A 16,932-nucleotide genomic window follows, 5' to 3' on the forward strand; every position below is an offset into this window, starting at 1 on the left:
ACGGAGAGAACAGCAGTGGGTGAGAAAGAAAGCACAGCAGAGGGGAGAGAGAGAGAAAGTGGAGAGGAAGGCAGAGAGGAAGAGCGAGGAGAGCGAGCAGCGGAGAGACGGGAGGCAGAGAAGGCAAGGTTGCAGGAGGGGCAGCGGAGACCGAGACGGAGCGCGGAGGGATGGGGTGAGAGGCGGCCGCCGGCGCCCGCAGCCCGGGATCCGAGGGCGCGCAAAGCTCCAGGTTCGGCGGTGCACGGGCGCTTGCCCGGGAGGTGGCGCCGGGCTCCGGGGTGGCCGCGCGCCCTCTCCGGGGGGCGGGGGAGTGGGGGAGCCATGGCGGCGGGGACCGGGGGGCGCGGGGCGGCGGCGCGGCCGCCGAGGGGCTGAGCCGGCGGCGGGCTGCGCCATGGCGGCGCGGGGCGGCGGGCCCTGAGCGCCAGCGGCGGGCGCGCACCATGAACTCGTGGGACGCGGGCCTGGCGGGGCTGCTGGTGGGCACGATGGGCGTCTCGCTGCTGTCCAACGCGCTGGTGCTGCTCTGCCTGCTGCACAGCGCCGACATCCGCCGCCAGGCGCCGGCGCTCTTCACCCTGAACCTCACGTGCGGCAACCTGCTGTGCACCGTGGTCAACATGCCGCTCACGCTGGCCGGCGTCGTGGCGCAGCGGCCGCCGGCTGGGGACCGCCTGTGCCGCTTAGCCGCCTTCCTCGACACCTTTCTGGCCGCCAACTCCATGCTCAGCATGGCCGCGCTCAGCATCGACCGCTGGGTGGCCGTGGTCTTCCCGCTGAGCTACCGCGCCAAGATGCGCCTCCGCGACGCCGCGCTCATGGTGGCCTACACGTGGCTGCACGCGCTCACCTTCCCGGCTGCCGCGCTCGCCCTGTCCTGGCTCGGCTTCCACCAGCTCTACGCGTCCTGCACGCTCTGCAGCCGGCGGCCGGACGAGCGCCTGCGCTTCGCCGTCTTCACGGGCGCCTTCCACGCGCTGAGCTTCCTGCTCTCCTTCGTCGTGCTCTGCTGTACGTACTGCAAGGTGCTCAAGGTGGCCCGCTTCCACTGCAAGCGCATCGACGTGATCACCATGCAGACGCTCGTGCTGCTGGTGGACATCCACCCCAGGTGAGGACGCGGGGCGGGGCACTCGGTGGAGGAGCGGGGTGGGAGCTTTGTCGGGGAAAGGGGGTCCTTGACTCCCCCCACGCTCCATCGTGCAGCTTTGGGCAAGCTCCTTTAACACCGATCCTCTGTGTCCTGTTTGGAAAACTGAGGTAGGAGAAAAGGGGCAACGTTGTGGGTCTCAAGACAGGTGCTTAGAGCATCAACCAAGTAGGACCTCCCCAAAGGTGGGTGCGATATGAATGTATACAGTCCACGACTCTTGGGGATGGAAACCGCAGAGAATCGGGACTTTGCCGGACTTCTTTGGCATATGTAGTGTTCACTTTAAGTAACAGCATATACGGGAAGGCAGTGATCTCTGTTCACTGCTGAAGGCCTTTGCATGGCTCCCATCAGGCCCTGAGGGCCTGGCCGGGATGCTTGGGGTGCTGCTCAGAGCTCTTCAGACAGCAGCGTGCCGCTCTGCCGGCTCTTTCCTTTCTCTGGTGCCTGGCACTGCTTCTGTCTCCTGCTCGTGTGTGTGTGTGTGTGCGCGCGCGCGTGCAATAGAAAGAGAGAGAGGGAAGGGGAGAGAGAGAGAGTCCTGGGCGGCCCCTTCCTCTGTGGTCCTTAAAGGAGCCTCTGAAGGGCTATGGCAGGGTGAGGGGGGTCCTCCTGCCCCCCAGACAGCGCCCTCTGGTGTCCCCTGGACTTGGAGTCCCTGCAGAGGGAGGGTGTCATCCCGAGACTCCCATGGTGAAACCTGCCCACCCACCTCCATTCTCCCCTGACTGCTGTTTCTCAGGAAGGCAGCTCGGGGTGGGCAGTGCAGGTTAGGGTGCCTCCATCTCCCCACCCCGACCCCAGCAAGTCTTACCATCCCCCCTACCCCTGCCCCCCAGCCCCTCAGGGACAGAAGGCCCAAAGACTCAGCTGAGCTGTCCTGAGAGCACCTTGGTTTCCTTACGAGGAGAGGGGAGGGAGGAGGGGGACTGCTGCTGGGTCCCTGTTCTATAGACTCTGCTATTTTATGTCCTGATGCTCTGGACCCTTGAAAGGCGGTTTTGGTATCAAGATGGCATGAAAAGTGAGGCAGGCAGAGAGGACCGGTGCATGGGAGGCCAGGGGCCAGGGAGGGAACTCTGTCCTCAGGGTGTGAATGCCTCCCAGGCCAGGGAGAAGCAAGCTCTTAGGTGAGGGGAGGGGAGTCAGTCTGACCAAAGGCTCCTTCAGTTCTGAATTATTTTGCGCATGAGCAAAAAACAAAGAGAAAACCTTGAGCATCACGCTGTCTGGACACAGAAGGGCATGCAAGCCTGTGCTCCCTGCTCCCCTCAGGATGGTCCTTCCAGATTACATGCCGGCCCAGAGCTTCTAGTTGCAGAATCTTCCTCCCAGAATCATGTACACTATGTCCATTGTGAAAGATCAGGGCGTGTCAACCATGTATGACAATGTGTGAGCTCCACACACACAGGCTTACGTGCTCGTATGTCAGCTGCCTGTGTAACGGACCACAGGTGTGCACCGACACAAAGGCTCGCCCTGCCTCGTGGCACGTGGCCGTGCATGGGTCAGTATCACCTAAGGATCCCCTTCCCGTCACCCTGGGGTGAGAGGACCTCACTTGAGAAGGTGCGTCTTCCCTAGGACATTCACAGGGAGCACTCTAGAAGCTGTAGGCAGTGTTATTGAACTCCCGGCACTTGAACGAGTGAGCCTACTTGGCAAGAACCTAACAGGGGAGGAGGGAATCAGCTGGGAAAGGAATCAGTTCTTATTTAGACCAGTACAAACTCCATCACCTCTCTCCCTTCAGCTTCCAGAACAGGACGACGGTGGTTCCTTTTCAGCCCTTTTAAGATACTGCTCAGTCATGTCCACCTCTTTGTGACCCCATGGACTGTAGCCCACCAAGCTCCTCTGTCCATGAAATTTTCCAGGCAAGAATACTGGAGTGGGTTGCCGTTTCCTCCTCCAGGGGAATCTTCCCAACCCAGGGATCGAACCTGCATCTCTAGCGTCTCCTACATTGGCAGGCAGATTCTTTACTGCTGTGCCACCTGGGTGGACTCCAATTTTGCAGATGTCTAATGAACTCCAGGTCAGACACCACGGAAAGAGCTCCTGGGGGAGTCAGGAGAAGAGACAGCTGCTCTGCTGGCCTCTGGGCCTCTCTTCCCTCCTCTGCGCCCCCCCCCCCAGGGGGATGCTCGTCACTTCTGAGCCCCAGGGAGCCCGGAGGAAACCCTCTCCCCAGAGCCCTGGGGTCCTGCAGGGCCAAGGAGCAAGAGCAGCCTTCAGTAGGGAGAGGAAGGGCTTCTGGGGGATGGGGGGGGATTGCCTTCTGCTGATTCCAACAGGCCCCGTTGGCGGAGGCTGGTCGGAGGTTGCAGAGGAGTGGGCGGGCGCGACAGCCCTGTCCCTTCAGTGGCCACAGCCTGCCCTTTTCTATGGGGTCCACTCCCAGAGGGACAGCATGAGCCCTGGCCTCACAGGAGGGCACTGGCTCTTGGACAGTGGATCCTCAGGCTTGTTTTTTGGAGGCTCCAAACTCATCCTCCCCACAAGTGAGAGACGGCACAGTTAGCTCTGGGGTAGCGGGGAAGGAGGCTGCCCCTAGGCCCCCCGAACCTCTGGCACTAAGGCTTCAGGCAGCTTCCAGGGCCAGTTGGTGCCAGGAGCTGGGGGAGTCCAGTCCCGATCAGTAGAAGTCAGACTTCCTTGTCCAGGGTGGCAAGTCACGGTGAGTTTGTTCACTGGAAGATTCCCTTCACAGCCACCACCCTGCTGGCCTCCTGGGACTTAATTTTGAGTTTTCCCTGAGGCCCAGGGTGGCATTGTCAGGAAGCTCCCGAGGGATGCTGGCTCTTCCTGCAGAGCATTTGACAGGGAGAATGACAGGCTGGATTCCTCTGCTTCAGCACCACCGCAAGGTCAGGGACTCTCAGCTCTAAGTTGAATCAGGGACCCTGAGAGACCCTCCCTTCTCCCATCTTTTTGGAGTGGTCTCTCGGGTTACTGCAGTCACAAAGGAACTGGGAATTACTAAGTTTTTACCCACCTGGGCTCTAAGCAGTCAGTCTACTGGCTTCAGTTCTCCCAGATCACAACTTGGAACCGATTATACTCAGATCCAGTCGCTGGTGCCCTCAGGGACGCGGATGGGGAGCCAACGGGGAGCCTTGTTGGGGACCCCTCATGGGGACCCCTGGTGTTGATGCTGCAGCCCTGCTCTCCGCGTCCAGCTGAGGGCGCCACTCGCCGGCACAGGTTCATGACTTCAGACTGGACCTTTGGTGAAACATACGCATGCTTGTGATCAAGGGCTACAGGGTGAGAGCTGAGCCAGAGGGTCTCAGAACTGTGCAAAGCCAGATGGAAGGGCCTTCCCTGTGCTGTTGATTTTGTAGATGAAGAAGTTGCGGCCCTCAGGGAAGAGGGGGCACTTGCCATATTTAACAGATCTAGATTGTGGCTCCACCTGGGTCTGCCCCCAAGTTTTATGGATTATGCGGCAATAGTGCAAATGGAGTTTCACAAGCCATCTACATGAATATTGAGAATTTCAATAAATTCAACTTCAGTTCAGTTCAGCTCAGTTGCTCAGTCGTGTCTGACTCTTTGCAACCCCATGGACTGTAGCACCCCAGGCCTCCCTGTCCATCACCAACTCCTGGAGTTTACTCAGACTCATGTCCATTGAGTCGGTGATGCCATCCAACCATCTCATCCTCTGTCATCCCCTTCTCCTCCCACCCTCAATCTTTCCCAGCATCAGGGTCTTTTCCAATGAGTCAGTTCTTCGCATCAGGTGGCCAAAGTATTAGAGTTTCAGCTTCAGCATCAGTCCTTCCAATAAATATTCAGGACTGATCTCCTTTAGGATGGACTGGGATCTCCTTGCAGTCCAAGGGACTCTCAAGAGTCTTCTCCAACACCACAGTTCAAAAGCATCAAGTCCATGGCACTTACAAACTGTTAAATGAAAGATATTCTAGCCTTCTGCCTTGAGAAGTATGCATTTATAACGCTTTGCAAGGCTGGGTTTAAACTGAGGGTTCTCAGGTTCCTCGGACGTGGTGGGGAGAGCAGAACTGGCCTTGTGCACACAGCCCGCCTGCCTCGTCTCCCAGCCTGGCTCCCCCAGCACAGAAAGGGGCCTCCGGTGTACAAGGTGGACACTGCAGGATCTGCGTCCACATGTCGCTCACAGATGTCATGTCTCTGGTCTCCAGCCGAGCACAGAGGTGGCACAGTCCACCCTTAGGAGGAGGGGCCCAAGGATGATGCCTGCACACCTTCTGGAAGCAGGACCAGGGCGTTTGGGCAAAAAATTCCATGTCCCTAGAGCTTGGTCTGGGCTTGCCAGGTGGCACTAGTGGTAAAGAACCAATTTGCCCATGCAGGAGACACAAGAGACTTGGGTTCGATCCCTGGGTTGGGAAGATCCCCTGGAGGAGGGCATGGCAACCCACCCCAGTATAATTGCCTGGAGAATCTCATGGACAGAGGAGTCTGGTGGGTTACTGTCCACAGAGTTGCAAATAGTGGGGCATGACTGAAGTGACTTAGCACGTACACACACACACACACACACACACACACAGAGCTTGGTCTAGGATGGAGCATGTGGGTTCTGAGTGTGCCCATCCCCTTAGCCCTGAACTCCTCACTTCCTGGGCAGGCCTGGGTCCCTCAGTATCCAGGGCCCAGGACAGGCCCCCACTTTTCAGGTCTCAGGGCAGGACTGCTCACACCAGTCCTGACCCCAAACTCGAGGCTTTTCTCCACCGTCAGTCAACCTGTTTCCTGGCCTTTTGTTTCATTTTCCTAAAAGCCGGAAGGCAAATCCCGATGTCTCTCTGAGTCCTGGGCCAGCTACTGTCCTCTGGGCGTCAGTCAGGACCCACACCCCACATGTTTTAGCCACAGTCACCTCATGTACTGACTTTTCAGATATCCCCAGGATAATCCATCCCTCTGCCCCGTTCCTGAAGCCTCCTGGGGAACATGTCTTTGACCCCACATGTCACCAGGAGAGCCCATCTCCTTTTGGCTCAAGGGAATGCTGTGTCTTGTCACAGCCTTTGGAACCAACTGCGCCCCCTCCCCCGCCCCGCCCTACCCAACACACACACACACACACACACGCACATACACACTGGCACTGCGCTTGCACTCTGGGCCAATGAACTTGGCCAAGACAGCTTCTGGCCTCTCAGCCTCTGCACCGCATGGGAGCCCAGACTCAAGCTCAGATCTTATCTGGCAACAGTCGCTAATCGCTATGTGCTCTCTCTCATAAATATAGAAAGAGAAATTTTGCAGTGGGAGGGAGTTTGGGGGTTCAAGGTAGTGCTGGGCCATAGTCATTGTTTCATAGATATATACTGAATGAATAATACTTAGGATCCACACTGAATGAGCTCTGACTGAGCAAGCACTGTCTTAGCTCCTTCCAGGCTGTTTACTTAGTTACACTCAATAGGATCCTGCCACACAGGTACTTGCATTGTCCCCATTTTAGAAATGAAGAGGCTGATGCACAAAGAGCTGTGTAACTTGCCTAAAGCCGCACAACAGGTCAGTACAAGAAGCATAGACTTAAGCCCAGAGGTCTGGCTCTGGCGCTGCTTGTGTGCTGACCACTCAGTATCAACCAGAGAGGACTCTCGGCCATGGAAGGGTTCACAGCTTGACATTCTATTGATAAGCCTTGCTTTGTCTGAAAGGCTCAAGATTCTGAACTCTCAGCTTTAAAAAAATCTGTGCTAGAGCAGACTTCTACTATCATCTCTTTTGATAAGGTCACTTTAAAATGATTGAGTATTAATTTTCTTAAGGGTTGTTCATTAATTCAAATGGCATACTCTTGTTACGTTTTTCTGGGTACAAGATGTTGAGCTTCGTAGTGTGGGAACCCAGAAAAGGAATGTGTCTGCGGAGTGCCTGCTGTTTAATCTTTCTCTCCTGTACAAAGCTTTGCAGGAACAGATAAAATAAATTCCCCACAGGTTTTTACAATGAAGAGTGACCTTGATCACGCTAGCCTCTGAAGGGTCTGTTTTATTCCTCGGAGAGTCCCTGAGATGTTTCTGTTTATCCTTCTGAGGACCTTCAAAGCTTTAATGAATGTCTGTCTTTAAATATTCCTCAAGGCTCAGGGGCAGGATTGTCTGCTGTGGTGGGAGGAAGAGATGCTGCTCTTGGGGAGACAGTTGGGTCCTCAGACCCTCAGCAGGAACCCAAGTGCCCCCTCAGGGGTGGGGTTGGGGGGCAGAGGAAGCTTCTCCCTCCTCCAGAGTTGGGTAGCAGGTGAGTCCCTTCTGTCTCTGCTAAGTGGATGCTCTAGCTATAGGCCTAACTGTGAAATCCACCTCCGATAAATGAGGAACTGGACTCAGAGAGGTTGAGTGACTTCCCTGAGGCCACACAGCTGTGAGGGCACAGCTGGGACTAGGACACATGGCCAGAGCTTGCTCGCTGATCAGGGTTACTCTACAATGTCAGAGAAATGGAAAATATGGTTGGAGGTCACACCCCGGAAGAGGGCCAGCTTCCAGTGTCACCACCAGCTTCTCTGGTGCCCCTTGATGAGTCATTTACCGAATGACTTTGATCCTCACGTTCAAGGAGATGTCCAGAATCCTATGCTCCTTCCAGTGGGTGAGTGTACTGTGATGACTCGGGACTCCCAGCTCACGCCCCACACCTCCTGCGATTCCTATGCTGATCGTACTGAGAGTTTTGATTGACGGATTTCATTATTAAAACAAGCGGTGTTGTAAAGAATGTACCAGACACGCCGCAAGGGTGACTGTTACTCTGATTTGCCTGGGACTGTGAGGGCTCCCAGGATGTGTGACTTTGAGCCTGAAAATCAAGACCGTCTCAGGCAAACCAAGACGGGCTGATCGCCTCACTGCACCCAGATGTCCAGGGTGGGGACCCGTGCCTTCTCTCCATGCCCACTTGTATCTGCACAAGTCACAAGAGCCAGAGGTCTTTGTAAGAAGATGCTACAGACACCCAGGTGTAAATGGAAAGTGAAAAGATTTACGATGACTCTTGCTGTGTGACTTTAGGCAAAATTGCTCTTCTGTTCTCTGCCTTCTTGGTTGTATGCTTCAGATTTTCTGAATGAGGTGACGTACACACACCCCCAGGGAAGTGTAATGACCCCAGGGAGTTGGCAGGTGACATTCAGAGTCAGATGACCTGGGTTCAACTACGGCTATCACGTAGACTTTAGGCAAAATTGTTCTTCTGTTCTCTGCCTTCTTGGTTGTATGCTTCAGATTTTCTGAATGAGGTGACGTACACCCCCCCCCCAGGGAAGTGTAATGACCCCAGGGAGTTGGCAGGTGACATTCAGAGTCAGATGACCTGGGTTCAACTACGGCTATCACGTAGGGAGACCAACCATCCTGGGTTGCCCGAGACGGAGAGTGGTCCTCAGATGTGGGATCCTCGGTCTGAAAACTGGACAGTCCTGTGTAAACCATCCAGGCTGCAGGACTTTCAGTACTAAACCTGGGACAGTCCTGATTGCCCGGGGCCAGTTGGTCACCCTACTGCCGCCCTCCTCCCAATCATTGTGCGAACTTGAGCAAGTTACTTAACTTCTCTGTGCCTCTGTCTCATCTGAAAAAGTGGAGATTACAGTTTTATCAGTCCTAATCTTATAGGATTGGGATTCCCTGGTGGTTCAGATGGTAAAGTGTCTGCCCGCAATGCAGGAGACCTGGGTTCGATCCCTAGTTCGGGAAGACCCCCTGGAGAAGGAAATGGCAACCGACTCCAGTACTCTTGCCTAGAAAATTCCAAGGGTGGAGGAGCCTGGTGGGCTGCAGTCCATGGGGTCGCAAAGAGTCAGACACGACTGAGTAACTTACTATCTTACAGAGATGTATCAAATCAATGAATGCAAATGAACCCCTATCAGAATATCTAAAGTGGTGTATATATTAAATTAAGAAATCAAGAAATGTGGGTGGCTATTGATATGAGTGATTAGAAATTAATTCATGATGTTAGTCATGAGTAATACATTTCAGCCAGTATGAAATCTGTCTGTACTGGGCCAGACTCCAGTTCTCAACTTTCTAAATTCCTGGAAGGATACAGTCAAGGGAGGGAAAAAAATTCTGCAGGAATTTTAGGGGACCAGTCCAAACTAACATGGAATTGTCCATCTGTGATCAGAAATCTGACAAAGAAGAGCTGTGATTAATTAGTAGAATGTTGGTTCTTGTGGAGGGAAGGGGAGGCTGCCTTTGCACCCATGCTGCTCACGAGCCTGGCTCATGAACGTCCTCCCCACTCCTGGCTTTCATTGAACAGACTGACCCAGTTTGGTGTCAGGTCACTGCAGCCTGGCTTCCCAGGAGGCTCAGTCGTAAAGAATCTTCTTGCCAATGCAGGAGACACAGGCAATGCAAGTTCAGTCTGGAAGGCTTTGCAAGACTGGGTTCAAGCTGAGGGTTCTCAGGCTCCTCGGACGCGGCGGGGAGAGCAGAACTGGCCTTGTGCACACAGCCCGCATGCCTCGTCTCCCAGCCTGGCTCCCCCAGCACAGAAAGGGGCCTCCGGTGTACAAGGTGGACACTGCAGGATCTGCGTCCACATGTCGCTCACAGATGTCATGTCTCTGGTCTCCAGCCGAGCACAGAGGTGGCACAGTCCACCCTTAGGAGGAGGGGCCCAAGGATGATGCCTGCACACCTTCTGGAAGCAGGACCAGGGTGTTTGGGCAAAAAATTCCGTGTCCCGCTTCCCTGGTGGCTCAGAGGTTAAAGCGTCTGCCTCCAATGCGGGAGACTTGGGTTTGATCCCTGGGTCGGGAAGATTCCTTGGAGAAGGAAATGGCATCCCACTCCAGTACTCTTGCCTGGAGAATCCCATGGACGGAGGAGCCTGGTAGGCTACAGTCCACAGGGTTGCAAAGAGTCGGACACGACTGAGCAACTTCATCTTCACCAGAGCTTGGTCTGGGATTGCCAGGTGGCGCTAGTGGTAAAGAACCAGCTTGCCAATGCAGGAGACACAAGAGACCTGGGTTGGGAAGATCCCCTGGAGAAGAAAATGGCACCCCACTCCAGTATTCTTGCCTGAAGTATCCCATGGACAGAGGAGTCTGGTGGCTACAGTCCGTGGGGCCGCAAAGAGTCAGACACAACTGAGAGACGGAACATGCACGCGTGCACGCACTCTGCAGCCCTGCCTGACTTCTGCCAAGTTACCTTCACTCCTGGATGACTCTGTCCACAGTCTTCCTCCCTGTTCATTTCTGCAATCATGTCATTTATTTTAATATATGCCTGTGGCCTATTCATACTAATGTATGGCAGAAGCCATCACAATATTGTAATTATCCTCCAATTAAAATAAATCAATATATTTTTAATTGTCAAAAAATATAAGTAAACAGTAGGAACACATGGCCACGTTGGGTCCTGTGATCTGGAGGACGTGACGCCTCGCTTGTGGAGATGGACAGCTCAGATGTTGCTTATTCATTTTGCTGAGGCTGCAGGAAAGGGGTTGCAAGAACCGCTGCTCCCAGCCGGCCTGAGATGGCAGTTCTCGAAAGGCAGGGAGCAGAGCGGAGTCAGGAACAGGGTGTAGTTAGAGGTGCAGGTGGGCATCCTCAAAGCTGTGTCCCCGATTCTCCAGGGACTTAATGGTTCTGTAGCTTCACCAAGCTTCATCTCTGAAGGAATCAACTAAGTTCTTCAAACACCAGTTCAGTTCAGTCACTCAGTCGTGTCTGACTCTTTGTGACCCCATGAATCGCAGCACGCCAGGCCTCCCTGTCCATCACCAACTCCCGGAGTTCACTCAGACTCGTGTCCATTGAGTCAGTGATGCCATCCAGCCATTTCATCCTCGGTCGTGCCCTTCTCCTCCTGCCCCCAATCCCTCCCAGCATCAAAGTCTTTTCCAGTGAGTCAACTCTTCGCATGAGGTGGCCAAAGTACTGGAGTTTCAGTCACCTGATAATGTGATGTCTGTAGCCCTGGGCTGGCTGGGGCTTTGGGGTGGAAGAAATAGGGCTGAAGGTGTGGAGGAAAGGAAGCCCGGGCCACAATGCACACAGAGTCCGGGCTGCCGCAGCTGGAGGGTACCTGCCTCCAGTCACCCAGACATGCGTTCAAATTCTGCAACCGCTTACCAGCTGAGCAAATCATTTGGCCTCAGTGAACTCAGGGTCTTCATTGTAAGGCAGGACAAGTAGCACCCAGCAGGATCAAAAGATAAAGAATTAGAGATAAGAATTAGGTAAGGTAAAGGCAAGAACTAGAGACACTACCTAGGGAGTGTGTTTATTTGCAGTTGCTTGGGCACTGTGCTAATTGCTTTGTATGCTTCAGGCATTTAATTCTCAAAGCAGCCTTTTGCAGCACTTTATTCTATGTCATTTCTTTTTTTTAATTGGAGAACAATTGCTTTACAATGTTGTGTCAATTTCTGTTGTACAACGGAGTGAATCAGCTATATGCGTACATAAATCCCCTCCCTCCGGTGCCTCCCTCCCACCCCACCCCCCATCTCGCCCTCTAGGTCATCACAGAGCACCAAGCTGAGGTACCCCTGTTGTACAGAAGCTTCCCACTAGCTTATCTGTGTTGCACATGATAGTGTATACATGGACTTCCCTGTATGGAAGTCCATGATGGCTCAGATGGTAAAGCATCTGCCTACAAGGCGGCAGACCTGGGTTCGATCCCTGGGTCGCGAAGATTCCCTGGAGAAGGAAATGGCAACCCACTCCAGTATTCTTGCCTGGAGAATCCCATGGACGGAGGAGCCTGGTAGGCTACAGTACACAGGGTTGCAAAGAGCCGGACTTTGAGCCACTTCACTTTCACTTCAGTGTATACGTCAGTCCTAATCTCCCAGTTGGTCCACCCTCCTCTTGCCCCTGTGTGCAGAGTTTTGTTGTATTACTCTCCATATTTTACAGATGATGACCCAGTGATGTCAGACAAAGTACCCCAGGTCACGTGCTTACGGCCTAGTTGAGCTCGGGTCTCTCTGGCTGCATGGCCAAGTTCCTGCTCTCGCAGCCACCACCTGCATGCACGATAGTGAGTCCCTGTGACTGGCCGGCCCGCCCCGTGACTCACCTCCTCCCTCTCTTGTGCGCAGTGTGCGGGAACGCTGTCTGGAGGAGCAGAAGAGGCGGCGGCAGCGAGCCACCAAGAAGATCAGCACCTTCATAGGCACCTTCCTCGTGTGCTTTGCACCCTACGTGATCACCAGGTGAGCTGGGCCGGTGGGCCCAGAGCTTGGGGCAGGTGGGGTGGGGTGCGGGGCTCCAGAGAGCCGTGCCGGCCCACGTGGCCTTAAGCCATGGCGGGCCTCGCTTGGCCACGTGTTTTCCAGAGGGTGGATCGGAGGATGAGAAAGAACTTGACAGATGAGGGAGAAGGAGGCCATATGCTTTTGCTTTTCAGCCTCAGATTCTTCTGGATTAAACTTAGGACTGAAAGGTGGTGAGACTCCCCACTTGATTGCAAAGCACATCATTCTAATATTCAGTCCCCAAACCCAGGAAGCTCTAAAGGAGGAGACAAGGGAGGAGAGATAGGGGAGAGCAGGCTGCAGGGCGTGGGTTCTTGCTGCCCATCGAGTGCTGGAGAGCCCCGCCTGGAATCCCCGGCCCAGACACCATGATCAGCAGGTGCCACCTGCCCAGGGCGCAGGGAGCATGCTCCATGCCCAGCCAGACGGGCCCACTCATCCACGGCTCCAGGATCTGCCGCTGTGAGTCCAGGCATTGTGGCTTGTCACGTTCTCTCCCTGTCCCCATCCCCCATGCCAGCCAAGGTTGCAGTACAATGGCCTCAGGGCTGTACATTCCAGAAGCCAACCTCCTCCAACTACAGAACTTTCCTTACATGTTGTAACCAGAAAAAAAAAAAAAGTATGAACCACTCAGTTTTGCTCACTGGAGAGGAAACACCCCTGCAGACACAAATTTGTATCCAGAATGACTTAACTATTTGGGCAGATGAAAACAGAAAGGATTTTGACAGAAAGGATTTTGATATTCTATTGGAAAGTGGATGTTGAGCCTGGGAAGTAGAAGCTGTGCAGGGTTTTGTGTGCGTGTGTGTGTGTGTGTGTGTGTGTGTGTGTGTGTGTGAAATAGAGAGCATATGGCCCATCCCCCAGCAACCCTCAGCCTCCCTTCAGCATCCCCAGAATCCCTCGGTATCCACTTGCACCCCCAGTATCTCTCAGCATCCTCAGCATCCACCAGCATCCCTCAGCACCCATATTCTCCAATATTTCTCAGCATCCCCCAGCATCCTCCTGCATCTCCCAGCATCCCTCAGCATCCCCCAGCATCTCTCAGCATGTTCAGTATCCCCCAGCATCCCTCATCCCCCAGCATCCCTAGAATCCTTCATCATCCCCCAGCATCCCCAAGCATCCTCCTGCATCCCCCAGCATCTCTCAGCATCCCTCAGCATCCCCTAGCATCCCTCAGCATCCCTCAGCATCTCTCAGCATCCCCAGTATCCCCCAACATCCCTCAACATCCCGCAGTATCCCTCAGCACCCTCATTATCCCCCAGCACCTTCCTGCATCCTCAGGTGTCCAGGACCTGGAAAGGATGCCCTGCCTCACCATCCTCCAGAGAGGGGTGGCCCTCCAGGGAGGAGAGGCTCACTGTGCCCAAGCCCCTCTGTCTCTCCCTGTCCCTCCTCACACTGAGCTGAAGCCTGGCTGCCCATAGTTCCACCCATGCTCCCAATCCTGCTTTCTGCAGTCCAGGAGGACGTCTGTCCCGGGGGCCCTGCTGATGGGCAGTGAGCCGGTCTCCCCTTCAGCAGCACCTGTCTTCTCTTCTCCAGACAGCACAAGCCCAGAGCATCTCTCACTGTCGTTTCCTGTGGTAGCCACGCCGTCTGGGGGAAGGCTGGTGGGCTTACCTCTCACTTTAAACGCAGGGTGTTAGGCTGTCTGCAGATCTCTGTATGAGTCTGTCCTGAGCAGAGCAGATCCATCAGTTCTACCTTCTAGAACTACCCACGAGACCTCAGCCCTCCTGACAGTCTGTGCTGTGGGTGGGGGTGTCCTGTGCATCGTGAGATGTTGGCAGCCCCTCTGTCTTCTAACACTGCTCACCAGCAGCACCTCTTCCCTCCCACTCCCCACTTTTGACAACTAGAAATGTCCCCAGACACTGACAGATCTAGGCAACCTGGGGACCAGAACGACCCCTGGGTGGGAGCCCCGGTGTAGGTCTGCCATGCCTAGCCAGGACATCAGAACTTGCAGAGATGCGGTTTCTGTGGGACAGGAAGCCCAGACAGAAACAGGAGAGTGGGTTTCAGTTGCTCTCTGAGGGTGGGCTGCAGAGTTTGTCAGCCTGGGCTCTGGAGTTCAAACTGCAGCTCCTTTGCTTTCTGCTTGCTGTGTGACCTTGGGCCAGTGATACTGCCTCTCTGAGCTTCCAACCTGTCGTCTATAACCCAGAAGAGTGAGCAGTGCCTGCCCCTTAGGGTTGTTGTAAGCGTTTAAGGGCTTCAAGTCCGGGGAGCGTGTGTGTGTCATGGGCTTGGTCTGGACGCATCCACCCTCCCTCCCTTACGTACCGCACCAGCCACGGTGCCTGGCCTGGGACTGGCTGGTGTGTGAGCTAAAGGGGCCTAGATAGAGGGGAGAGAGATGAATCAGGAAAGGAGGGCAAGCGGACACCCCTTCTCTTAGCTCCCACAGTAAAGGGGACTTATGGGCTAATGAGGTGAACTTGAACCCTCAGAGGACAATAGGTAATTCAGCTCCAAATTTAAGCTATTGGATTTTTCCCTGGCTTAATCACATTTCCCCACAAAATTTTCCTTTTTTCTGATTATAGCTTGCTTCCCTCTAATGGTGCCCAGAAAAAAAAAAAAAAAAACTGTTTCAGTGAAATTGACGGTCGGTTCACAACTCAATATGTTCTCTCCAAATGGACATGGTGCATTTGGACTTTTAAAAAACACTCATAAAACTGTTCATCTTTTGTGGGGACAGATGGCAACTTACAGGGGGAGGAAAAGAGATGCTTAGGAAACCTCTGCGAAACCCTCCCCCACCCCCACTGCCACCACCCCATCCAGCCACTGCCTTGACTTTCCTGTGTGTGCAAAGGAACCATCCTAAACCAAGCTCAGAAAACATGCAAGGTTAGCTCAGTCGCATCTGACTCTCTGCGACCCCATGAACCGCAGCACACCAGGTTTCCCTGTCCATCACCAACTCCCAGAGTTTACGCAAACTCATAGAGTCGGTGATGCCATCCAACCATCTCATCCTCTGTCATCCCCTTCTCCTCCTGCCTTCCATCTTTCCAAGCATGAGGGTCTTTTACAATGAGTCAGCTCTTCGCATCAGGTGGAAAGGCTGAAAGTATTGGAGTTTCAGCTTCAGCATCAGTCCTTCCAATGAATATTCAGGACTGATTTCCTTTAGGATGGACTGATTGGATCTCCTTGCAGTTCAAGGGACTCTCAAGCATCTTCTCCAACACCACAGTTCAAAAGCATCAATTCTTTGGCGCTCAGCTTTCTTTATGGTCCAACTCTCACATCCATACATGACCACTGGCAAAGTCAAAACATGCAAACATCCCGTCATTTCACTTTGACACGTGTTTACCCAGCACATTCTCTGTGCAGAGCCTGAAGGACACCGGCAGGGGAGGCGTGGCCTCCCTCTCTCTGCAGGAGACCTCCTGTGAGGGGGGCGTGACCCTGTAGATCCGGCCCTCCCACGTGGATGGAGCCCCGTGACGGGGCATCTGATGGGAAACGTCTCAGACTTCTGAGGCAGGAGCGAGTGAAGTGGGCGTGGCTACACAGGGGGCAATCCTAGCAGAAGGGACAGCGTGGGCCAGGTCTAGAGCTCCACAGGGGAGCCACCAGCCACCGGTCCCACTGAAATACTTGAACATGACTTGTCCAAACTGAGATGTGCCGTAGGTATGCCATGCATGCTGGGTTTCCAAGACTTAGCACGACTGCACACACACATACATATATGTACATACATACACATATATGTGTGTATATATGAGATTCCTGGTGGCTCAGCAGTCAAGAATCTGACTGCAATGCAGGATACACAGGTTCTGTCCCTGGGCTGGGAAGATCCCCTGGAGAAAGAAATGGCAGCCCACTTCAGTATTCTTGCCTGAAAAATCCCCTGGTGGGCTACAATCCACAGGGTAGCCAGAGTCGGACACGACCAGGTACTAAACCACTGATATAAGTATAGTTAAAACTTTTCATATAAATTCCATGATGAAATGGTGCTATTTTGGATATATAGAATTAAATAAGATTTGAAGTTAACAGAACTTCACATGTTTTTTTTCACGCCCGGGGCTCACCTTCTGGTTCTGTTGGACAGTGCTGGCCTCTAGTCAGAGAATCTGGGGTCCAGGCGTGCCCGTGTTCTTACTCCCAGCTCCCTCATCCCCTTGACCTCTAGATTGTTCTTTTCTGAGCAGGAACACCTTGGTTCCTGAGATGGTCCTTCTGGCCGCACTGCCAGAGTGCTAAGAATGCCTCCTCCCCTGTCCAGCGCCCTGCTCGGCGCTGCTCGTCTAGACGGGCAAGAATGAGCAGTGGCCAAATCAATGGCTTCCTCTGTGGGTCAAGTGCATCGAGGCAAGAGTCCTCGAGGGTCTGAATGAGGGGACGTCAGGTCCCAGCGCAGAGTGGCAGGCAGGCACTTTGTGGCCGGCAGATCCTCGTGGCTAAGCCTCTTGAGATGACACCCGTCTTGGAACCACCTTCCCCTGCCCACGCCCTACCCCACGCCCCACCCCCACGCC

At 54.1% G+C, this 16,932-nt stretch overlaps 1 protein-coding gene across 2 annotated transcripts in view; it reads left to right on the forward strand.

Moving 5' to 3' along the window:
* The first annotated feature begins 382 nt into the window (after positions 1 to 382).
* Positions 383 to 16,932, forward strand: part of GPR26 (G protein-coupled receptor 26) — a 29,671-nt gene continuing 13,121 nt past the window's right edge. The window contains exons 1-2 of one of the 2 annotated variants that reach the window (XM_069566888.1): positions 383 to 1,114; positions 12,248 to 12,361. In XM_069566888.1, coding sequence (XP_069422989.1) covers positions 447 to 1,114; positions 12,248 to 12,361 — 782 coding nt within the window. In that variant the 5' untranslated portion in view covers positions 383 to 446. The remainder of the gene's footprint in view (positions 1,115 to 12,247; positions 12,362 to 16,932) is intronic. The other variant, XM_069566890.1, reaches the window with a different exon arrangement.

The sequence above is a fragment of the Ovis canadensis genome, chromosome 22, assembly GCF_042477335.2.
Source record: "Ovis canadensis isolate MfBH-ARS-UI-01 breed Bighorn chromosome 22, ARS-UI_OviCan_v2, whole genome shotgun sequence".
In the NCBI taxonomy this organism is placed as follows: domain Eukaryota; kingdom Metazoa; phylum Chordata; class Mammalia; order Artiodactyla; family Bovidae; genus Ovis; species Ovis canadensis.